Source organism: Cotesia glomerata, linkage group LG6 (assembly GCF_020080835.1).
Source record: "Cotesia glomerata isolate CgM1 linkage group LG6, MPM_Cglom_v2.3, whole genome shotgun sequence".
Classification (NCBI taxonomy): domain Eukaryota; kingdom Metazoa; phylum Arthropoda; class Insecta; order Hymenoptera; family Braconidae; genus Cotesia; species Cotesia glomerata.
In genome coordinates, this window is record NC_058163.1 from 22,554,932 (window position 1) to 22,581,014 (window position 26,083).

The 26,083-nt window shown below is 26.1% G+C and overlaps 2 protein-coding genes and 1 long non-coding RNA gene across 11 annotated transcripts in view; 1 reads left to right on the forward strand and 2 right to left on the reverse strand.

Moving 5' to 3' along the window:
• Positions 1-571: 571 nt before the first annotated feature.
• On the reverse strand, positions 572-5,156 carry LOC123267631 (ubiquitin carboxyl-terminal hydrolase-like). Its single transcript, XM_044732359.1, has 6 exons — positions 5,022-5,156; positions 4,918-4,929; positions 4,512-4,640; positions 4,182-4,327; positions 3,709-3,929; positions 572-817 (listed from the first exon to the last, which is right to left on the reverse strand). Exons 1-6 carry the CDS (start codon positions 5,052-5,054, stop codon positions 672-674), a joined length of 687 nt encoding a protein of 228 aa, XP_044588294.1. The 5' UTR covers positions 5,055-5,156; the 3' UTR covers positions 572-671.
• Positions 4,368-11,985, forward strand: LOC123267635. Its single transcript, XR_006510089.1, has 3 exons — positions 4,368-4,378; positions 11,823-11,831; positions 11,904-11,985. It is a non-coding gene; the product is annotated as an uncharacterized LOC123267635 (long non-coding RNA).
• LOC123267630 (transcription factor AP-2-epsilon) overlaps positions 10,617-26,083 on the reverse strand; it is a 160,815-nt gene continuing 145,348 nt past the window's right edge. For all 9 annotated transcript variants that reach the window (XM_044732354.1, XM_044732353.1, XM_044732357.1 and 6 more), the window contains 4 exons: positions 22,913-23,031; positions 14,719-14,860; positions 14,469-14,640; positions 10,617-11,289 (listed from right to left, as the gene is read on the reverse strand). In XM_044732354.1, coding sequence (XP_044588289.1) covers positions 11,155-11,289; positions 14,469-14,640; positions 14,719-14,860; positions 22,913-23,031 — 568 coding nt within the window. In that variant the 3' untranslated portion in view covers positions 10,617-11,154. The remainder of the gene's footprint in view (positions 11,290-14,468; positions 14,641-14,718; positions 14,861-22,912; positions 23,032-26,083) is intronic.

The window sequence follows — 26,083 nt, forward strand, 5'->3', positions numbered from 1 at the left end:
AAATATTTATTTTTTTGAAAAATCATAAGAAACATTTTTTTAAAGGTTCAAATTTTGTAATAATTATGAATCTTACTTTTGAAATTATTGATCCTAAAGAAAAAACATAAGAAACATTTTTTTTATAAAATTAAATTTTTAACTTTTTGTTCGACAAAAATTTTTTTAGAACCAATATTTTTTCCAAAATATTTAAAATTCATTATGAATTTTAATTTAAAATTTGTGGCAAAAATCTTGGCACTAGTTATATCACACTGAAAGCAGACTTGTGACTTGTGACAGGATTTATAAAAAATTATAAAAATATAAATGTTCATACTTTTGAGTTATGAATGTTTTAAGATTACTTTGTGGTTTTAGTTTTTAAAAATCCCTGCTGTGTTTTATGACATTTGATATTTAAAATTAGTTTTTGATTTAGTACAATTTTAGATAATTCTGAGACTAACAGTAATTAAAAATTTTTACAAACTAAAATTAACAAAAAAAAAAGTTAAAGTAAAATTTTGATTATTTAATTTTTTCAATAAATTTAATTTATTGGCTTGTAATATATAATATAAAAAATGTCTCAGAATATCCTAGAATATTTTTTAATAAAATAACTTTGTTCGTTAATATTTAAAGAGGTATGTAATAATAATTATAATTATAGTTATCGTTGATTACTATTCATTGGCAACAAGAGCAATCATGGTGAAGCGAACTTCTTCTGGATCACGTTCCATGTATTGTCCACAAACGTTAGCGGCATTTTCCAACATTGTTTCTTCAGTTGCTGGTCCGTGATTTATTGGAATTGATTTACGGCCATCTAAATTTATAATAATAATAATAATAATAATAATAATTATTATTATTATCTTAAAAAAAATTATGAATAACAATAATTTTTTTTTCAACTTTTGAATCTTTAAATTTCAATTCAAAATTCTGGATCAAATTTTTAATGAAAATTTTAATATTCTACAAAAAAATTTCTTGTCAATTTTGTCCTATCTTGCTTCTTTTCTTCAAAATTTAAATTTAAAGCTCAAAACTAAAATTATAAAACTTATCAGTAATTTTTAAAATTTTAAAGAACTGATTGTGGCTAAAATATTGAAGATATTTTTATTTTAAAAATATTTTTATTTATGTGAAATAATTTTTTTCAACTATGTTATGATTATTTAATAATGTAAAATTAAATTTGTGTTTGTTTGAAATAAATGTCTCTCTAATGTCAAAGTCGAAGCCGTAAATTAAATTAAATTAAATTAATGCTAAATATCATTATATTTTTATTATAACTTTTCACTTATTATTATAAACTTAGTAATTCTTTCATTATTATCACCATCATTACTAATTTACGACTTCTCTTTTGTATGTATATTCACTTCAATCACTGTATAAAGCGGGTAGGTGTCGTTTACACATTTCTCGATGATACATATCCCAATTATTAAAGTTTTATTACAGTCAACGCTCTCTGTATTTGACTCGCCCGTACAGGACCATTCTCTGTATTTGACTCGTCCTTGTCCATAAGAGCTGTGTAAAATCGTTAAATACAGAAGAAAAATGTGGTCAAATACAGAGAGGTCCAATACAGAGAGCGTCGACTGTAACACATTTACCCAATGATACATATCATAAAACAAAACGAAATCGCTGATAAAAATAGGTGGCATCTTATTTTTTACGAGGGATTATAATTATAATTTTAATTTGCTACGAATATAATGATAAGTAAAATAGAAAAAATCCAACGCAAGCTCTGCAAATACATTGCATACCGTCTACGTTCAAGGAATATTGACGATATTTACAGTCAGTACAAGATAAATGAGTGGTGAATTAATAGAGTACGTTGAATCGTTTAAATACTTGGGAGTAGTTTTCGATAGCACGCTTTCGTGGCACTCTCACGTAGCAAACATGCGAAAGCGTGCTGCGGGGGCTTTATATCGAATACGCATGAATGATTCTCATCTTAGTGTTGCGCTGAAGCGTAGGCTAGTCACTGCATTGGTACTGCCTATCTATGATTATTGTGCGTGTGTTCTGACGAATCTGTCAGTAGAACTTGAAAGATCGTTACAAGTATCACTTAATAATTATGTGAGATATATAATTCGGATCAGGCGCCGAGAACATATATCACAACATCGGAGGCGGCTTGGGTGGCTTACGGTTCAGAACCGTAGGCTTCTGTTGATAGCTTGTGAGTTTTATAAAGCATTGTGTCTCATGCGGCCGGGGTTGTTTGGTGATCAGCTTGATCTTAGGCCAAATATTGCTTCGCAGCGTGATGTAGGAAAGACAAATACTCTTTAAGTACCATTTGCTAGAACCACTACATATATCAGCGATCATTTGTTGTAGCAGGTTGTAATTTTTGGAATTCGCTGCCATTTGAGATAACTTCTTTATCTACTCTTGGCGAATTTAAAGAAAAATGTACTTTATATCTATTAAATCAAGAGTCGAGTAGACTAGATGAGGAGATGGGATATGATGATAACATGTATGAGCGATGATTAATGTCCGTCTGCAAATGCTGTGTTTTGTAAATTTATAAATTATATTAAAATAGCTAAAAACCTTGTAATAAATGTAAAAGAAATATGGTCCCAAGGAGTTAAGGTAGTATTACTGGTTTTAGAATTTGTATTCAGAATTTAATGAAATTTGGCATATTGGTACTTTATAATATCATAATTAAGCAGTAAAATTTTTGGAAGCGGCGAGTCCTGAAAAAAAGATATTAATATTTACATATTTTTGCCTTTACCATTGATCATTATGGAAAATCAAAGACTTTATTTTATTTCACAAAACTGGACGTTCAGATTCTTATAAAAATTGAGACGACCGAAAATAACATCTAGAACATATTTAATAACAATCAGTATGCTTTCCGAGCATATGAAAATATTTATTAATAAAAAACATTCAAAATTTGTCTCTGTCTCTCTTTCTGCAACGTGATTTAATATAGGAAAATCTACTACGTTAACCGAATAAGGTTAGATTTTGGGATTTGACTCTAGTGGTAACGGTAGCACTACCTTAACTCCAGGATCTAGATAAATAAATAAATAAAAAAAAAAAAAAATAAAAATAAATAGTATGCAGAGTCGTAGACAGTGTGCTGACCTAATCCACTTTTACAAAACAATCAATGGATATATCGATTCTCCTGAAATCTTGGAACAGTTCAGTTTCATCTGCTCAAGACCAGATCTGAGATCCCGAAGGCTGCTGTACTCAATAAAAACAACAAAAAACTACGTGTGTTATGGACCAATAAACAGAATTGCGGATCTAGTTAATTATCACTGTACTGAGTTAGATTTCTTCAGTGGTTCACTCTCCTCCTTTGCGTCTAATGTAAAAAACTTATTACTACTCCATTAGTCTATTAATCTGTGTAATAATTTCTTATCTTTATATTTTTTCTAGTTCACACACAAAAATGATGCTATCTAATCATTTAATTATTTAATCTTGTAAAAACCTTACATATATGTATATAGCCGATCGGCGTTTATTCTTTTTGAAATAAATAAATAAATTATATGTATCATCGGGATATGTATTGTTGCACACATATATCATTGGGTATGTGTGTTAATAAAACTTGAATAATTGGAATATGTATCATCGGGATATACGTAATAAATAAATAAATGAATAAATTAAAAAAAAAAAAATTACCAAGCTCCCATAAAGATCCATCTTTGGCAACAAACGCAACAAAATGATGATAAACTGGAGCATTTTCCTGAGGCGCTGCAGTTTGGCCTTCTTGAGCTAATTGTTCATGAGCGTCGATTATCTCACTGGCGGTGTTCATCAACAATTTGCCTCGATCAGCAAATGACAAGTCTTTAGCTTCTTCATAGAAGTTTTTTAAGATTCCGTCTTCTAGCTCGATCCTGAAAAACATAGGCATTAATTTCTAACGTCAAGAATTAATCTAATTAATTTTGTCTTACACAAGTTACACAAAAAAAATTGAAGTAATTATTAATAATTTAAGATAAATGAAAAAATAATTTATTTAGAATTTTATTCATCAAAAGATCCAAAATTAAATTAAAATTTTTAAGAATTAGCTTGTAAAAAATCTGATTTTTTTTTATGAAGTGTTGAAAAATTAATGAATTTAATATAACTAAATAACTTACTTATCAAGATTGTTAATAATAGCATGAATTAAAGCAACAGTTCCACAGGCATTGGGGACGCACTGCTGCATGTGAAAAACATTTTTTGGCGCCTCCAAACCTTCTTCTTTAATTTTCGCCTCCAATTCGGCGTTGTAAGCTTGTGCCTGTAAAATTATTAAATTTTATTTTAAAAATTTTTTTTAACAAAAAAATTTGTTTCGAAAAGTATTAAAAAAAAAGTTTTTACATGTCAATTTATCTTCCTAATTTTTTTAGCAGTAAAAATAAAAAATTATACATAAAGATTAACAGAAACCTGATGATTGTTTTTTTATTTTTAATAAGTACCTTTTCAGATTCTGGGTAAAGTAAAATAAGAGCCAAAGCTGGTCTAGGAACCATTTGCAGCAATTCCTGGTCCAATCCGTAAACGTCATGGAGGATCCATTTTGATGGCACTCCGATTTGATGGATAAACTGTCAGTTTAAAAAAATAGTTCAATAATTTTTTTTTAAATTATTGAAATGTAATATTTAAATTTCTATTTTAAAATAAAATCATAATTTAAAAACTATACACAATACAAATAAAAAAAAAAAAACAGAATAGATGGGAGCAGTAAATATTAAAAAATTTTTCTTACCAAAAAAATAGAGATAATATCAATGAAAATATTTAAATAAATAAAAAATAATAGTTTTATCTAATTAAAAACAAATAATTAATCATTTTATACTCATAATTTTGGTTCACCTTTGACATAACCTGAAATTAAAAACACAAAATACATTACTGTCAATTTATGTAAATATATATGTAATAAAAAGTCATTAATTTTGTTTTAACTTGTAACTTACCTCGGGATTGGATTCTAGTGGGACCAAAGCCATTTTTTATTAATTATTGGCACTGTGATTTTTTATAAATGATTAGCGTACTAGCGGCGTTGCTTAGGTTCAATTGAAGAGACAGATGACGTGCAATAATTATTAGGTCCATAGTTCTAGAAGTATCCGCTAGGCGCGCTGTTTTCATCTGTTGCTTTGGCGGCAAATTTAAATACAATTTTTAATTTACTTTTCACGCATTTCTCTCGACCCGAAAAAAATTAAAAAAATTAGCTTTAAACTAGGGTAAGTGTGGGTATTACTGCGGGTGTAGGTATTACTGCGGATTTTTTTATTTCAATAATAAATAAATGGTACTTGAGCTTTTTAAATTAAAAAAAAGGCCATTCGGCAGCCGAAATGGAAGTAGATTTCATTTCATTAGTTATTAAATAAAATTACAAATTTATATATATACTAGCCGTTACCCGCCCGCTTCGCGTGGCGTACAATATACGTGTATTTGTATATCTATATTCACAAATATAGGTATACAAATACATAGAGTGATCATATAATGGTACATGATCATCTATTATGGCTTTTACCTTATATAAAAATTTTTAATTTTTTCTATATTTAATGCCTTCTTATTATCCTTTAGGAATTGAATTTTATAATTTTTTAATTAACGCCCACGCAAGGATTTGTGAGGGTGGCATTTCATAAAATTCATTCTTTACAGCTCAAAAACTCCAAAAAAATCCATCTGGCCAAGTTTCAATCCTTTAGCTGCTATAGATTAAAAGGTACAATTTCTTTTAATTTTACGCCCACGCACGGACATGTGGGGGTAGAATTTAATGAAATTTATTCTTAACAGCTCAAAAACGCCAAAAAACCATTCTGGCCATGTTTCAAAGTATTAATAGCTATAGATTGAAATTTACGAATTTTTTCTTAATTTCACGCTCACGCACGGGCACGCCAGGGGGGTGGAATGTCACAGAATTCGTTTTTAAAAAATTTCTAAATGTAATTTGAAACATTCTGACCAAGTTTTGAACTATTAAAAGCCATAATTGAAAAATATGAATTTTTTTTCGTGAACACCCCCGCAACCCCCCTTGTGGGTGGAATTTCGTGAAATCCGTTCTTAGCTGACCTCTACTTGGCAAAAGGAATATTCCTGCCAAATTTCAAGTCTCTAGGTCTTATAGTTCCAGAGATATCGTGATGAGTGACTATCTATATCTATAGAAAGTCTCCTATATATATATATATATATAGATTAGCGTGGCGCAAAAAAGCCGACTATTTTTATTTTTTGAGTCTCGAGTGAAAAAATGTTAGTATTTGATGTTTTAAGAGCCCTCACCAAAGGACAGCTTAAAAAAAAATTTTTAAGAGGTCACTCCAAATTTTTTAAAATTTCAAAAATCGTCAAAAATCGAATTTTTTTTTTTTTTAAATTTTTTTTTTCGTTACGGTATAATTTTTTAGACCAAAAAAAATAAGTTTCTGAAAGTTTCAGTTCAAAATTTAAATTTTGAAAAGTCGCTCATAATTTTTTTTTTTTTTCTCTAATTAGTCATATCGCCGACTTTAAGTGTTGGGAGTGGTACGTTGGGGTCTTTTTGGTTTGAAAAAATCTTAACCTACGCGGCAAGGTCAAATCTCAACCAAGCTGGTTTCTAAGACCAGCTTGGGATTCGAACCCACGCCTGGCAGTTGATTAAATAAAATTATTAAATTAAAAAAAATTATATTTTCTATGTTGTGCTTGATTTTTAGTTCATCTCGTGATGTATTTTTATCGATTATTGTACTAAAGAAAAAAAAAAAAATGCATGGAATTTTAATTTGAATAGTAAAGGTCGCTCGAAAAATCTAAACTAATGCACTAATAAATTGAAAAAATTATGAGCGACTTTTCAAAATTCAAATTTTGAACTGAAATTTTCAGAAACTTGTTTTTTTAGTCTATAAAATTGTCCCGTAACGAGAAAAAAAAAAAAAAAAAATTCGATTTTTGACGATTTTTGAAATTTAAAAAAATTTGGAGCGATATCTTAAAAATTTTTTTTTAAGCTGTCCTCTGGAGAGAGCTCTTAAAACATCAAAAACTAACATTTTTTCACTCGAGACTAAAAAAAAAAAAATAGTCGGTTTTTTTGCGCCACCCTAATATATATATATAATGCGACTTGTGTACACGATAGCACCTACAATTCTCTATGGATTTAGAAGAAACTTAGTACACATATTCTTTGGATAATAACCTTGAACGCGTTCGAAGATGAGCGAAATCCGTCAATGAGTTTAGAAATGTAATGGTAGCTAAATGGAAATTGGTAGATAATGGAAATTATCAAAATAGAGAAAATCACATTTTTGTCGACTTCATTGATGTATTACTTTTGATTGAAAAGGGATGGCGAATTTTAGATTAATTCATGTGAAAGCTCATGAAATTACCTTTAATTTGACGTTATAACATTGACATTTTTAGTTATTTTATCAAAGTTAAGAGTACAATTGAACCATTTTCCAGCAATGCCTAGTAGAACCGACTTCTTATCACATATTCTTTGGATAATAACCTTGAATGAGTTCGAAGATGAGCGAAATTCGTCAATATTTGCTAATATTTCGAAAATTACCACCGCAAGGACTATTAAAAAAATTTATTCGTATAGAGGACATTTAAAAGTACGCGTATTCAAAAATTAAAGAATATTGTAAGAAAAGTGATTTTTCACGGAAATGTAAGGTAGATTTCACAGATTGAATTATCATATCGCGTTACTAATGCCAAAAGGGCGCATCTAAACATCTACGCCCTTCTGGCTCTGCAGAAGGAAATTTTTTTTCTATAATTAGGCTTAGAAAGTGTTAATAAAGCGATTAGTAAAAAAAAAAATTTATACGCCCTTTTGGCATTTGGGTCGCGATATAAACTTTCGAACCAATACTATTTTTGAGCTATACTCGACTATTTAGATGATATCATAGCAAAATTCCGACTTAATTTTGATATGAGGGCCAATGCAATAGATAAATTTCGATTAAATCTACCTAAAAATTTATCAAAAAAATTAGGATGACGGTTGACTCTAAAGGCCATCCCTGCAACTTCCCGCTCATTTTGTACTTAAGCGCTCAAAGTTACACATTACGATTTTGAGCTCTTCGAGCTCAAAATATGATTATTGTGTCATTTTGAGCTCTCCGAGCTCAAAACTCTTATAGCAGTAAAACACAATTTTTTGAATTTTCAAACGGCAATAACTTTTGAATGAATGAACAGATTTTCACGCGGTTGGCGGCATTCGACGCAGTTTTTGAAGCCTCATGAAGAATCATTAAGTTTAAATTGATCAAGCCAGTAATTTCGAAGTAATTTCAAAAAAACACTTTTTTTGGTTTTTTTTCGATAACGATAACTCACGAACGAATCAACCAATTTTGACCGGGCTTGCGGTGATCAACGTGGTTTTTTGATTTTAAGAGCTGATTAGATTTTGGAATTGATCGGTAAAGCCATTTAAAAGTAATTCCAAAAAAACCACATTTCAAAAAATTTTTTTTTGTAGTTTTTTTGAGATTTCTCAAAGTCTACTGATTCGAATCAGTCCAAATAGTATTTCAAATCTAAGTTTAGTCAAGCCCTTTCGAATGGCGCCAACCGCGATGAAATCGGTCAAGCCATTCAAAAGTTATGAGAGGTTTACATACGGCCACACACACTCACACATACATACAGACATACGGACATCATCGCGAAAACATTCAGGGAAGCTTCCTAGGACCTCAAAACGTCAAGATCTGATGAGAACTCGATTTTCGAAAAACGGAGTAAAACCAATAACTTCCCGATTTTTGAAAATTTTCAATTTTCTTAGCGGGAAGTTAAAAATTATTAGGGTAAAAGACCCCATTAGTGGCGAGGACCTCATTACTGACACTTTCTTTGATTTTGGTACTTATTCAATTAATGAAATTAATCCTTTTACCTTAATGCTATTTTTAAAAATTTTTTTCTAGAACTAATTTATTTTTTAAATATTATTAAATAAATAAAAAAAGTCAATAATTAGCTTACTTATAAACAATATTTTTATTTATTCATTTATCACACACCAATATACAAAAATGAATCGTTTAAATATAATGTGCTACTTAAGTAAATCAATAATTTTAATAACAATCTGAGTATTATACAAGATTAGACTCAACGCAGCGCCGAACAAAACACATCTACTTTTTATTAATAATAATTATTACTTTTTCTCACAGTTGGCACAGAATTCTCCGTAGAAAAACAAAATATTTTTCTACATATTACTGTTTACTCGATAAATAATTATTTTATCTTACAGCCTACGCTCTATCAAGTCGCGATAAAAAGAACTGTTCATGTGAAATAGTTTTTAACAGTTATTATTTCTCTAATTGCTTTCACGAATCAAATTAATTATTTATTTTATTATTAAGATATTTATTTATCTGACAATATTGTATGATTATATCACAAGAAAGATTAAAATGTTCTGTACAATTTTTTTCTCAGAACACACCATAAAAATATGCTCTCAAGTTATTTTAAATTTTATTTTTTCTTAACAACTAAAACATTTTCTTAATAATAATATTTTCAATATATTTATATATTTATATATTCATTTATAGAGAATTTATTTATATTTTTTGTTTTTAATTCTAGTAATTAGTTACAAAGTTAGATATGTCTCAGGTTTACCCGATCTTGTACTTGATAATATCGTCATGTAAATGATCGTTCCTTTTTTTATTATTTATTTTTATTTTTTAGTAATTTAAAATTCAAAAAAATTTTTGCGATTTTTATTTTAATATTTTATTGGCACATTTATAATGGCAAGTTTTTATCTGCATTGGCACCATTTTTATTAGAATAATTTTTTTTTTATTAATTAAATAAAAGTTTTTTTTTTTAATATTTCACATAAAAATTATTTTAAAAAATAAAAATAATTAATTTAAAAATTTTATTTTGAAAAATTTTAATCTTTAAATAATTTTGGGCATTAATTTTTTTTATCAATTAAAAAAAAATTTTTTTTTTTTAATATTTCACATAAAAAATAATTAAAAAAATAAAAATAATTAATTTAAACATTTTATTTTGAAAAATTTGTTATAAAAATAACAATTTTTATTTATTTTAAAAAATTTTAATCTTTAAATAATTTTATGCATTAATTTTTTATATCAATTAAAAAAAAAATTTTTTTTTTAATATTTCACATAAAAATTAGTTTAAAAAATAAAAATAATTAATTAAAAAATTTTATTTTGAAAAATTTGTTATAAAAATAACAATTTTTATTAATTTAAAAAAATTTTATTCTTTAAATAATTTTATGCATTAATTTTTTTTTAAATTATAAAATGTTAACTTTTAACTAAAAAATTTCTTGAATAAATTTTTGATTAAAAAAAATTTTTTTTTAATATTTAAAAATAAAATTATCATTAAAATAAAAAAAAGCTCCAAAGATTTATAAAAAATTTTCCAATAAATAAAATTGATTTTTTTTTAATTAATAAATTTTACAATTAAAAATTCGGCATTTTTTAAAATTAATTCTAAATAAATTGTTATTGAAAAAAAAAAGCATCTGAGCATTGCAGGTAAACATTAAGTAAGTAATTAGCCTCGGACGGCTTAATACAATTTAAATTAATAAAATTAATAGAATCGACGTTAATTTCTAATTACTTATTAGTCTTATTACTTATTACAACAAATTACGTATTTAAAATAAAACGATACTAAGATTAAGGAACGTACTTAGTATTTTAAGAATGGAAGCGATATCGAGTAACTATTTAATAATAATAATAATATATACATGATAAAGTAATAATATACAGTGCGTAGCTCATTAGAATTTAAAAACGCGTATGCGTCGTAAATATATAATATATAATTTTTGATATTAGATTTAAAAATGTGATTTTTACAAGATTGGTGTTACCTCGACCAGCCAACCTCTTTAATAAATATACAATTAGTGGTCCACTGAAATCTAGTCTTGGACTAGCGCAAAGATTAATTGTAGGGCCAAGAGTGGCTGATTGACGTGACCACGTTTGAGGTAGGCGGGTCTTCCGGGCGTCACTTTTTCATGTCGTTCATCAAGGACCCGTCCTTGTTCTTGTTCTCCATCGAGGATTGCTGACTGCTCGTGACACCGCTTCCGTTACCGGGGTACATTTTTTCCAGGTGCGTCAGTGATTCCGATAAAAATTTCTGAAAATTAATAATTTTGTTAATATTTTATTTTTTTTTTCAATTGATCCTTATAAAAAAAATATATAAACAATTAATTTAAGAAAATTGTAAAAAAAATTTATTTATTATCTGTTAAAAATATATTAAAAATGCAGATATAAATATAATTAAAATTTTTAATATATGGGTGATTCTCTCAGTGTTCCCATCCGTCACATAATTATCGTAAACGTCACATAATTTGAAGCATTATACGATCGTACATCCGACTTTGATTATGTGACGAAAAGTTACGATAAAATGTGTCTTGTACGGTAATTGTACGATAATTTTCGATATGTTTGATTTTCATTCTTATCCATGCGGGTTAACTTTCATTTATTACCTGCTCGAAGTATGCAGCACCCCGCGGGTGCCCTATCGCCCTACACAGTTTATTTTGTTATGCTAATGTTTAATAAATTAATATGAATCAATATATAAAATTGATTATTTTTTTATTTGATTTCATTTCATGAAGAAACATTTTTTTTGTAAATATTTTTCAAGAGTAAATTTATGTCCGAATTTTAAATGAAAATATTTTGGCATAAAAAAAATTTAAACTATGTAAATTTAGTCAAGAACTTAAGTTTAAAATTTTTTTTTTGTGCGTACGATAATTTTTCAGAAGATCCGATAATTTGACGGCACTGTGTCGATCAGACAAGCAAAAGTTTCTGGGAACACTGGATTCTCTATAAGGATGTTTTTTGATGTTCCAGGCATTTTTTTATCGGAAAAATTGTTATTTTGTTACTAAAAAAAATTTATTACGAAAGTAAAAAAACATTTCTATTTGGAGCATTGAAAACTAAAATGAAATAAATTTTGGTTTTTTCGCTATAAATTCGTAAACCACCGAAATAACAATCCCCTGAGCTGTCCCATTCCCAAAATTGAAACTTTAAGATTAAATTTTAAGTTATTCGTCCATAATATATAATTTGGTCCATAATGTTTATAAACTTAATTAGTTAACTAACAATCTTCTTCAATAAAAAGTACCGAAAATTAATTTGTTTCATTAAATTCATTAAATCAAAGTTTGTCCCAGGCATTTTAAGAACAGTCCCTTGCCAGAAATTCAAAGCCAAAAAAAAATCCAGCGTGTTATTTTACCTTTTGTAAGGTTTATAAGGATCTAACTATATCCTTAAGTTAATAACCATAGGGCTGTTAGCGCTTTATCGGCATTTTATTTAGTGTTAAAGCACAGTTTGTGCTAGAAATATGTGTCTGGGCCACTTCAAAACTCAGTCCCCTGGTAACTATTTTTATTTATAATTAATTTATAAAATTGGATCCATAAGTCTTAATATTATTCTAATTAATGTAAACATTCATTGAGAACTTGAAAAGTTTAATGCATTAAAATAGTTTGCTTGATTTTTCTCAATTTGATAAAAAAAAAAACAGTCCCCTGTCATGTTATATGGCAAAACCCGAGTCGAAATTTAAGTCGTAGATTCAACGTTTTAAACGTTCAAATCGTAAATTCGACGTATTGAACGTTGAAAACGTAAGTTCAACGTATTGGACGTTGAAATCGTAATTTGAACGTATTGAACGTAAAAATATAGATTCAACTGTTTTAAAAAAAATATAATTGGATCATATATTTTTTTTAAAACAGTTGAATCTATATTTTTTACATTCAATACGGTCAAATTACAATTTCAACGTCCAATACGTTGAACTTACGTTTTCAACGTTCAATACGTCGAATTTACGATTTGAACGTTTAAAACGTTGAATCTACGACTTAAATTTCGACTCGGGAAGATACACAAATATCGAAAAAACAAAAATTAATTTGGCTGTTTATTTATTATGATTAAGCTGATAGTTTTGTAGCCCTTGTTGATTTTTTTTCTAATAAAATCAAAAATAATTTGGTCGGACAATTTTGTACAGATTTAAGACGTCCTTACAGAGAATTACCCATATGTATAAAAAGTATATTTTATATAGCCAATTTTTAAATATATTTTATATTTTTAAAATGTAATTTAAATATATATTAATAATACAGTGGATTCTTGGTAACTCGAACTTTGTTAAGTCAAAATTCTCAGTAACTCGAAAAAAATTTGTATTTCCTTCCGCTAAACTCTTAAATAAGCGATATCTCGAATTATTTAGACTCTGTAACTCGAACTTTGTGTTGTTACCTTTCCAGTATCGATAAGAGATATTTATACTCTATAACTCGAATTTTAAAAGTGAAACTCTATAAGTCGAAATTAGTAAAATATAAAGATTTTTTTCTCGGAACTATCCAAACTTATAGCAATCAAATCTAAATTTCTATACACTAAAAAAAAATTTAACTTGAGTCAAGATGAAAATTCTTGAACCAAGAAAATAATTTTGAAGAGTTTCATTATTTTAAATCAAGACTAAAAATTCTTGAATCAAGTAAGTTTACTTAAGCCAAGAAAAATTTCTTAGTTTAAGAATTTTTCTACTCCAAGAAGATTAAGTTCTTCAAAATTATTTACTTGATTCAAGTTAATTTCTTTTCTGTGTAGGAATGTTCAATGCTTCTTATATTTTTATTTGTGAACATTGAGGATCATGTATTTGATTAATTATTTAAGCTCGAGAAATTAATTGATAACAAATCTGATAATTTTTTATTTAAAAAAAAATTAATAGACTTTATGTAATATTTATTTTATTAATTTGTAATTTTTAAAAACAAAGATGTTTCTTATAACTGAAATCAAGTGTTTTCTTAATTTTTGGTCTACTTGCAAATTTTTAACATCTTGTTAAGTTTAAAACTCGTGAACAAAGTTTTTATCATCTCTATTGAAGTTCGAGTTATCGAGAGTCCACTGTATATTACAAAGTGTAAACAAAAGTCATTTATTACAATATAAAAAAATTTAGATATAGAAAATATATTATATCTATATTTTTTACATAAATTTCAATGCATAATTAATAAATTTTTTAATAAATTAATTTTAAATACTTTCTATTGATGTATATTGCTGATAGGCGTATGTTGATTAATAAATAAATATTTTTATACAATTTAAATATATACAAAAATTAGTTATTAAAAATAAATTTTTATAATTTTTTTCATATCAGAATTTTGTTTTTTTGATAAATTTTTTTTCATGGAAAAAAAGAATAAAATTTACCTGAATTGCCGTCAAAGCAGCAACAATAGCCGGACTTCCAAACCCGTGAGATATCAGAGAGAAATTGGTCAAATGTCTCTGTATATTCGGGTCCAAGATGTGTGCCGGTCTGGTGTTGCACAGCGGCGACCTGTCCTGATTCAGCAGGTCCATCAGCTCTTTGGTGATTTGTCTGAAAATCGGGAAAAAGTCGGTCAGAAATCAAACTCGACTTCATTTAATTGAATTGAATAAAAAAAGTGAAGCATACTTGGTGGCATGAAGCAGCTCTTTTCTTCTGTAAGAGTCCTGGGGCTCGCAGTGCTGCCGACTGAGGTATTCGGCAACTTGCTTCGCCGGGAACTCCGTCTCACACACGTATCCAAAGTCCCTGGCAAGGTGAATAGCCTCACCTGCAACAAAAAACGTCCCACTTTCAGTCCTCTGGCTCTTACTTGCTCTTACACACTCGCACTCACACTCTGAGAGCAATTTTTATCTTTTTTATTCTATTCTACGTTTTTATTTTCAACGTCCATTCACCTTCTTCCTCGTTCTCAAGTTTATCCTTCTTTTCATAACTTTTCTTGTCCTATCAAATTTTTTTTTTCAATAAATTTTATAGATTTTATAAATTTATTTGATTTTTTTAATTAGTAGAAAAAATTAACTGTTGATTTTTTGGTCTTATCAAAATTAAAACTAAAAATTTTTATAATAATTAAATTTTTATAGAAAAAATTTATTAAAAAAATTCTAAACTTAAAAATTCAGAAAATATCTTTTAAATTAAAAAAAATATTTTTTATGTTATAATTGTGATTTTTATTATTATTACACTGAAAAAAAAAAAATAATAATAAATAATAAAATTAAATTAAATTAAAAAAAATAAAATAAAATAATTTTATTAAAAAGAAAAATTCTTGAGCTAAAAAATTTTTTCTAAGTAATTTTTACTCAATTTAATAATTTTTCTACTTAATTTAATACAATAAAACTTTTAAAAATTATTTAAAAAAATTTTTTTAGTGAATTATAAATTGTTGTTAATATTTAATTTTTTTCATAAAAAATGAATGCTTCAAAATTTATAAAATTATTATTATTAATAAATTTAACAAGATTATGATAAAAAAAATAATAAACAATCTGAAAGCAAAAGATAATGTCCCGATTACTGTAACAACAAAATAATTGCCGACATAAAAATGTTTTAACAATTTCCATCGATAGCGTGTTTTTATTTTATTAAACCAGTGTACGGTGACCAGTGACACGTGTCGTGTCACCCGACGACGTGACACGATAATAACCTACTAGATTTCATTCTTGTTAAATAAAACGCGAGGGAAAAAAATTTCACAAGATCCGTTAAAGCATTTTTCCGCTAAAAGATAAAATAATAATTTTGTACCCGATAAAATTATCATTTAATCTAGAGTGATAAAGTTACAGATTTTTTCTCCATTTTTTTTTTTTTTTTTCGTTCCTTTTGCGTTACACATGATTACAGTAAGAGAGTTAACGAATGTGAAAGTGCAAGATTTATACGCCGTTTACGCGGCTGACGACAATCTCCCAGAGAATCCGGTAACGAGGTCTTATTTTCGAGGCTCTGACACACTCGTGATGAGGATTCATTGTCGACCCACCTATTATAACTATCTTCCACGTCTTACTCCTTATTTATTATTATATATTAATTTTTCTTTTTTTTTTTTTTTTTTTTTTTTTTATAACACATTTGTCAACTTCATAAGTCCAATAATTGTTTGATAAATTTTTATTTTTATAATTTATTATTTTCAGAATTTTTTTTTCTGTCTATCAATTACAAATTAGAGCCTCACTGTTTTATTTTTAAAAAATTTGATTAAAGGAAAGCTCTTGAATAAAAAAATTTTATTTTTTGAGCCTTTTCATAGTTTCATATTATTTTCACCAATAGTCAATTCATGATGATAAGTATTTAGGCTGCATTTAAAAATACTCTGTTTCTAGATACATAATTAAGAAATTACCTTGTATCTTGTGAACTATTGACATTTTTAAAGATATAAGCTCATCCTGATGTTACACTCATCAAGACCTTTCATTTGAGTACCCACATCAATTTTTCATATATTTATATATTTTATATATATGTATATATGAAAAATATATCAAAATGCATGTAGGTACTAAAATGGAAGCTCTTAATGAGTGTAATATCGGAATAAGCTTATATCTTAAAAATTATCAATAATTAAGAAAGTACAGTGCAATTTAACAAAAGTCATTATTTAGTAAAGACCTTGTATCTTGTGCACTATTGACATTTTTAAAGATATAAGCTCTTCCCGATGTTACGCTCATCAAGAGCTTTCATTTGAGTACCCACATCAATTTTTCATATATTTCATATATTTATATATATGTATATATGAAAAATATATCAAAATGCATGTAGGTACTCAAATGGAAGTTCTTGATGAGTGTAATATCGGGATGAGCTTATATCTTTAAAATCATCAATAATTAAGAAAGTACAGTGCAATTTAACAAAAGTCATTATTTAGTAAAGACCTTGTATCTTGTGCACTATTGACATTTGTAAAGATATAAGCTCATTCTGATGTTACACTCATCGAGACCTTTCATTTGAGTACCCACATCAATTTTTCATATATTTATATATTTTATATATATGTATATATGAAAAATATATCAAAATGCATGTGGGTACTCAAATGAAAGCTCTTGATGAGTGTAATATCGGGATGAGCTTATATCTTTAAAATCATCAATAATTAAGAAAGTACAGTGCAATTTAACAAAAGTCATTATTTAGTAAAGACCTTGTATCTTGTGAACTATTAACATTTTTAAAGATATAAGCTCTTCCCGATGTTACGCTCATCAAGAGCTTTTATTTGAGTACCCACATCAATTTTTCATATATTTATATATATGAATATATGAAAAATATATCAAAATGCATGTGGGTACTCAAATGGAAGCTCTTAATGAGTGTAATATCGGAATGAGCTTATATCTTAAAAATTATCAATAATTAAGAAAGTACAGTGCAATTTAACAAAAGTCATTATTTAGTAAAGACCTTGTATCTTGTGCACTATTGACATTTTTAAAGATATCAGCTCATTCTGATGTTACACTCATCGAGACCTTTCATTTGAGTACCCACATCAATTTTTCATATATTTATATATTTTATATATATGAATATATAAAAAATATATCAAAATGCATGTGGGTACTCAAATGAAAGTAAGCTCTTGATGAGTGCAACATCGGGATGAGTTGATATCTTTAAAAACGTCAATAGTTAAAAAAGTACAGTGCAATTCTAACAAAAGACATTATTTATAAAGCAAAATTTTATTTATTTATAGTTTACAAATTACAGCAGTCACATAGTGACTGCAAGGTTGTTATTTTAAATTAGAAGATTTTTTTATTGAATAAAATTGACTCAATCTAAGAAAATTTTAAGTTAAAGATTTTTTTCTATTTAATTTAAGCGAATTAAATTTGTTTAAAAGTTTCTTTTTATTTAAGAATTTTTTTTCTTAAATCGTTAATTTTTCTACAGTAAAAAAATTATTTCTACCTTTTCAAACTAATTTATACAAAATAAAAAAATTATCCTTAATTAAATAAACATATTTAATTTTTTACAAGCACATTTTTGTCGCTCGATACTTTCGATTTAACTCGCCGGTATTTTCCAGATAAATTTATGATATTAATCGCTAAATATTACGAAAACTGGGCAGAATACTCTCGATTTATATAGACATAGACATATATACAATATTCTTATATGATATGAAGGAATAGTCGAAATTCCGAAGAGTTTCATCATTATTGAGGAGGATAATGGAGCAGCGTTTGCGGTCGAGTGAACGTGATTGATCTAAGAATAGATACTTAAATGTATATATATGTATTTTAGATACCGATCATTTAATGTCACACCGGGTGTAAAAGCTTAGTTGCTACACCTGTCGCGCTCTTATCACGATTAAATTCAATAAGCATTTCCAAATAAATATTTAACAATAATTTTGATCGATAAAATTTTAATCAATAATTTTTATTTGTGAAAAATTAAGATTGGAAAGTTTTTAAAAATTTTTAAATATCGATTAAGTAGTTACGAACAATTATCTTAAGGAGAAATATAATTATGCAACGTAATGGATGTAATTACAGACATTGAAGCAAAGTGGGCTGAAAAATTAAAAAATTTTCGAGATTCGGGACCTTTGGCACCTGGTACCTGTACCGGTGTCTCGATAATATACTCAGCGCAGAGTCTAAAGAAAGAAGAGAAGGCAAAAGGCTAAAGGCATGTAATGGAAGAGGCGGTTCCCACACTTTCGCAATGCCGTTAGTATTATGGAGTATATATATTGTATGTAGTATGTAGTATGTAGGGACTCTCTTTATTCATCACCGCGGTATGACCAGGAACCAAGTATGACCGTATGAGCGTGGGCATCCTACGTCCTATCATATCACCTTCTTTCTAACTCTCTACTCATGTTCAAATTTTTATTTTATTTTTTCTAACTTACGGTATCTTATTCTCATCATTGTACGCTCTAGAAATGAATCTGAGTAGAGGCTTTTAGGTATTTTTATTTTTAAGTATCGGCAAATGTTTATTTTAATATGCTCGAGTAGTTATTTAAATCCGTGGGTGGCAAGTGCTAGAGAAATCCGACAATTTATTTTTTATTTTTTATCGCTTAATATTAAATTAGATTTGATAATTTATTTCATTTTGTTTAGTTGATTTAGTGTTATTATTATTTTTTAGCAATTATATTCTTGAAGACTTTTAAAAATTTTTTATTTTTAAGAATTAATAGTGTCAATATTCACAAAATTTTTTATAATTCTTTAAAAATAAAACTGTCTTAGTTTTTTAAATTGAAATTTCTATAATTAAAATCAAGATTTTATTAAACTTACACGGAAAAAAGTGAACTGTAATATTCACTCGGATTCCGGTTAATTTTTATAGTTTCAAACAGTAAAGCGGACATCGGGGTGGCAAAAATATAAATATTACAGAACTTAATGTAGAAAGTATAAAAGCCACAATTTATAATTTAATATCCAAAATAAGTCATTAGTAGCTGTCACTATAGTAAATAACGACTCTTTCATCTTAAAAAATTACAGTTTCAAACAGTAAAAATTGCCATTTCAATATATAGTCCATATTATGAGGAGAAGGGGAACTCAGATGAAAGAGAAGAGGGTCTCACTCTGGGAGAATTTAACATTTGAAACAGCAAAAATCATACTTTTAAAATATACATTTTACCATCCTAAGCAAGTCAATAATTACAGTTTGATTTTTAGCGTTGCGTTTAAAATTTACCATTTTACTTTGTAAATATTGACGTTGCTTGTATTAGAAATTTACTAACATTATTTTATATTTTTTACATATCATAAGATCATTTTTTAGGTACGAAATGATAAATATCAAAGTCTGAATTCTTAATTATTATACTTTAACATTTTAGACATTTACATTGCGAATATTACTGTTTGAAATAGTATTTTCTTCCATGTAAAGAGTAAATTGTAACGTTTAAATGGTAAATATTATAAAATGAATAGTAAAATCACGATTTTACTGTTTGAAATGGTAATTTTTAGCAGTTGATCATTACTTATTATAAATCGACTGTTATTTATTACAGTTTACTTTTTTCCGTGTAAAAAATATCAAATTTTTCAATCAATATAATCATAAAATTTTTAACATTTATTAAATAAAATTTTCAATAAAATCTATTAGTTCTCTTTCAATATGAATTTTTAGAAATATTCTTTGCCAATAAGTCGGATAGGAGGTTTTGGTTTAATATTTATATTAAAGTTATAATATTCAATCAATATAATTATAAAATTCTTAATTTTTCTTAAATAAAATTTTCAATAAAAACTTGATATTTTCTCAACTAAAAAAATATCGATAAAATTTTATCATCTTAAAACATTCTCTAAGAAACAATGACTTCTATTACATTAATTAAATATCTATTGATTTTATATTTTTTTAAAATAAGGCACTTCTAAAAAATGTCTTTATTATCACAGACAGAATATCAAAAATAAAAATTCAGTTTACTTTTACATCTTATTAAAAAATTGAAAAACAATTATAAAAACTCACATAGTTTGCTTCCTTAATTTTAGCCTGATATTTAAACTAAACTTTCAAAATAATTAATCATTTAAATTTTATTTAATATTAAATTAAATATCATTGACTAAATAACTGTTGATTGAACTAAGTACCAAACGAATAATTGAATTTTTATTTTTATTCCAAATAAATGACAATTGAAAAGAACGAATTAATAATTAAAACTAATTATTTTATAAACGAAAAAATACAAGTAACAAATGAGTGATTGGGCATGTATTACATACTAAAACCTTTTCCGAAACACGGTGCATCTTTTGGTATAAGTTTTATGTGCATTGGTTTAGTAGTTTATTCAGATAGGCATTTTAAAAAACCATCTCATTGATAAGCACAAACATACTTATTAAATTATATTATGAGCGCGCAGCGCGCAGTGCGTGTTAGTCTTTGAAACTGACCAAATACCTTAGCCCGGCCGTTCCACTAGCGAGCGCGTATATCGAGGATGCGCCACCTAGCGGATATAAAAGAAAGCAACTAATAAATTACTCAGTAAAAATCTTCAAGCTCGCGAGATGATTTAAGGACGATTCAGAGTGTTGAGTCTCTGTTTGATGAATAAATAAAAGCCAGTTAAATTTTGTAAATAATTTACAATATTCAGTGCTATGAGACGGGGTTCGTTAAAGCAAAGGTTAAAAACGGTGTTTTATGTTGGGGTAATGCTCGTAAATTATAATCAACGTCTTCACCAGCATAGCACACTGTATACAATATATAATAATACTTCTCGGAGTCTTTTAGTACTGACAAACTTCGACGATGTCGTTAAAACATTGTCTTCAAGACTGGCAGGTTTAGGGCTGATGATCTATACGCTCTTATCTCTTCTTCATTCATCTTCTTTGCTCTGTCTTTCTCTCTTTCTTTATTTAGTGGGTATATAATGTGGTACAAGACTACACAATACAATGCAAGAGGCGGAGAGCTCTCGATTAACAGTAAAAAAAAAACGCACTTGTAACTGCGGTCTGATAGGAGCTCAAGTCTCTACTCGCTCGCTGACGTCTCAATCTACCGTCGATATAACCATCACGATTGATATATTTATTTATTTTGTTCTTAATGTCGATCAGGAGCTCAAGAGATTGACTTTTAAGATATTTATTTATGTGTTAACTTTGACCCAACAATTTACCGTGAAAAAAATTTATTTAAAACTAATTAACAAATATGTAAAGTACCTTAAAAAAATATATTTTAAACCATGTAAAAAAATTATTTTGAAATATAAAAAATACAATATTATTAATAAGAAAGAAATAATTAAAAATTTTTAGTAAAAAAAAATTTTTTAAGTACTTTAATAAATAAATCAAGATTAAAAATTAAAAAAAAATTATTTTGAAAAATTTTATTTTTTTGTATAAGGTTAAAAAGATTTTTAACTAAAAAATTGTTTTTAAATTAATCAAATTTTAATTGATTTAAACATTATTTTGCTTGATTGATATCAATCCTTTGAAGTAATTTTTATAAAAATTTACACTTAAAAAAATTTATTTTAATTTAAAAAAAAAGAAACTTTAAATAAGAACAATTTAAAAAGTCAAGAAAATTTTGATAGTTCAAAAATTTTTTTATAAAATTTTTTCTCTTTAATTAATTCGATTTTTTTTTGTCACTATAAAAATATTTCATGGTTTAAAATATATTTTTCATATTTTTTTATAAATTTTAAATATATTTTAATAATAAAATATCGACCAAAATTTCACCATTGAAAATAGATTTTTAAGTACTTTAATAAAGAAATCAAATTGATTGAAAATAAAAAAAAAATTATTTTGAAAAATTTAATTTTTTTATGTAAGGCAAAAAAATTTTTAAGCTAAAAAATTGTTTTTAAATTAATTAAATTTCAATTGATTTAAAAATTTTTTTGCACTTAAAAAAATTTATACTTAAAAAAAATTTATTTTATTTTTAAGAAAAAAAGAAACTTTAAATAAGAACAATTTAGAGTCAAGAAAATTTTCAGTTTAAAAATTTTTTCACCAAATTTTTTCTCTTCAATCAATTCGATTTTTTTTATCACTATAAAAATATTTTATGGTTTAAAATATATTTTCTTATAAATTTTAAATATATTTTAATAATAGAAAATCGACCAAAATTTCACTATAAAAATAGATTTTTAATAAAATTTTTTTCATAAAAGTTAACACAATAAATATTTATTAAATATCATAAAATAATAAATTCTAATTACAAAATAATTTACCTTCGACCAATGACGTAAGTAGAGTAACATTAGCAGCCTTCCTCCTGCCCGCAGGTAAATTAAGCCCAATTTTCTCGAGCTTTTCCCTCAGCAACCTGCCTCCGTTTTTCGACTTGGCTCTGCAAAACAAACAAGCAAATTTGAATAAAATAACCAATTTAAAGAAAATTCTTGCCTCTCTCTCATAACTTTCTCACGCGACAGTTCCCATTGACAAAAAAAAATAAAAGTAACAATTATAATGGCAAATCTGAAGGCACATCTCAATCATCCAGTACAAGCGCGACAAAAATATTCGCGATGAATTTACAAAAGCGAACTATTAATCACCGACAATACTAAAAGTATAATGTAACTTTGTCATAATTGTAATTAGCATATTCTATTGCCGTCGTGTCAATAATTCAGTATAGTCACTATTGAGCAAGCTCACGTCAACATACAACATACTCTTCTCTTTCTCCACTCACAATCAGTGCTACAGATTTATTTCTTACTTCATGTACTGGCTAAACTCCCATCCTATATTATATTATCTTATTATATTATATTATATCCTACATCCTCGATTCTTCAATTCAATTCTCATATTTTTTAACGATCCATCATCGTCATAACGGTTTTCGAAATTCTTTTTTTATTTTTATTATTTCTTATATTCTTATTATACATTACATATTATTGCCTTCTATGGAAAAAATTTATATTGAAAATAATTATACTAAAGTTCACAAAAATTTTCTATTTTTTTTTAATTTAAAAAATTTTAAAGATTTTTAATAAAAAGAAAATTTTAACTTTAATGAATATTTAAATTACATTTTTTTTAAATAAAATAACAAGGCCTTTAATTTAATTAAATTTTAATCATATGAATTTTCTAAAAATTTTTATTGAAAATAATTATACTAAAATTAACAGACATTTTATATTTTTTTAGATTTTTAATTTAATTTAAAAAATGTGAAAGATTTTTAATAAAAAAAAAATTTTAATATTAATGAATATTTAAATTACATTTTTTTAAATAAATTAACAATGCTTTTAATTTAATTAAATTTTAATCATTTATAATTTTCTAAAAATAATTGAGTAATTTTAATATTTTCTTTATGAATTTTGTAATTATTTTTTTAAATTTTCAAACAAATGTATTCAAAAAAATTAAGAAAATTATTAATAAATCATAAAATAAAAAAATTTTATTTTTCAAATTACTGATTGAATAATTCAAACTACTATAATAATAATTACAAGCAAAAATAATACCTGAGCAAGTTTTTGCGTTAAATATTCACAAGGAAAATTTATTTCAATAATGATTTAAAACGAAAAAAATGAGCACCGGACGTGATGCGAAGCATGCTTGACTCATTACGGTGGCTTGTCTTCTTGAGAAACGATATCCTCCGTCTGCGCTCTTTTACCGTCGCAACCAACGTCTTTATATCCACTATAAAGCCCGTCGACTACTGTGTTATATTATATACTATTGCTATTACTATCATTACTATTATTACATGGTGTATATGAGAACAAGGATGAAGATGGTGACGACGAGGACCCTCTGTCTCTTGTCGCCTGTTTCGTGATTACTCTTCGACTAGACAATTTTACTCTTTGTGATCTCAAAATAAATCTGGAAGATCATTAAAACGCACTTCAAGGGCATGCTTTTTTATTTTTGAAGCGAGAGAATTTAATTATATGATCTACAATACGAAATTTTTAGGGTTTATCATCTAAGATAGTAGTAAAATTTGTCTAGTGTTGAAATAATTAGTTTTGTAATTTTGTAATTGGAATTAATAATCATTTAATAAAACTTTCTGTAATAAAGTATCTTAATATTTATCATTTTAATTGTAGTAGTTATTATTGAGGATGGTAACGATTACTATCGAGGATCATGATTTTTTATAAGAAATTTAAATTACACAGTAAAAAATTTTGCGTCAATGCGTCAAAAAATTTTGAGTTAAAAATTTTTATGTTAAATATTTAACACTTTTTTGTGTCAATTTAACACTTTTTTGTGTTAATTTAACACAATAAATGTGAAATTTACATATAAAAGTGTTAAATATTTAACACAAAATTTTTTGACGCAAAATTTTTTACTGTGTAGCTTAGATGATAATTATTATACTTTGTGATGATAACTGTTGCGATCTCTCAATTATTCTTATTATGAATATTTTTTTCGAGATTATAAAGTTTATAGTAAAATTTCCAATTGTAAATTAAAAATTAAATTAGTTAATTCTGATAAACAATATGAATATTAGATAATAACATTTATAATATTGATGATGTTTATAAAATAAAATTAGACAGCTGTTATTAGTATAAATAATTGTAAATAAAATGATAGGGTTGGTAGATACTTTAATAGAGATTGTTTATTTAATAACCTAAGTAATATTAATTCTTATCGAATTAAATTAAAAAAACTCTACAATCACTATATAATAATTTTTATTATTTATTTCTCTTTTAAAAAAATATGTTAAAATTTATTAATCTTTATAGATTATTAATAAATCATTTTTCAACAATAGATAATTCAATAAATATTTACTAACTATTAATTTCGACTACATGGAGATAATTAAATTATATGATTTACAATACGAAATTTTGAGTGTTAATCATCTAAAATAGTAGTAAAATTTGTCTAGTTTAAAATAATTAGTTTTATAATTTTGTAATTAGAATTAGTAATCATTTAATAGAATTTTCTGTAATAAAGTATCCTAAAATTTATTATTTTTATTGTAGTAGTTATTATTGAGGATAGTAACGATTACTATCGAGGATCATGATTTTTTATATGAAATTTAAATTAGCTTAGATGATAACTATTGTACTTTGTGATGATAACTGTTGACATCTCTTAATTATTCCTATTATAAATATCTTTTTCGAGATTATAAAGTTTATAGTAAAATTTCCAATTGTAAACTTAAAATTAAATTAGTTAATTCTGATAAACAATATGAATATTAGATAATAACATTTATAATATTGATGATGTTTATAAAATAAAATTAGACAGCTGTTATTAATATAAATAATTGTAAATAAAGTGATAGGTTTGGTAGATACTTTAATAGAGATTGTTTATTTAATAACCTAAGTAATATTAATTCTTATCGAGTTAAATTAAAA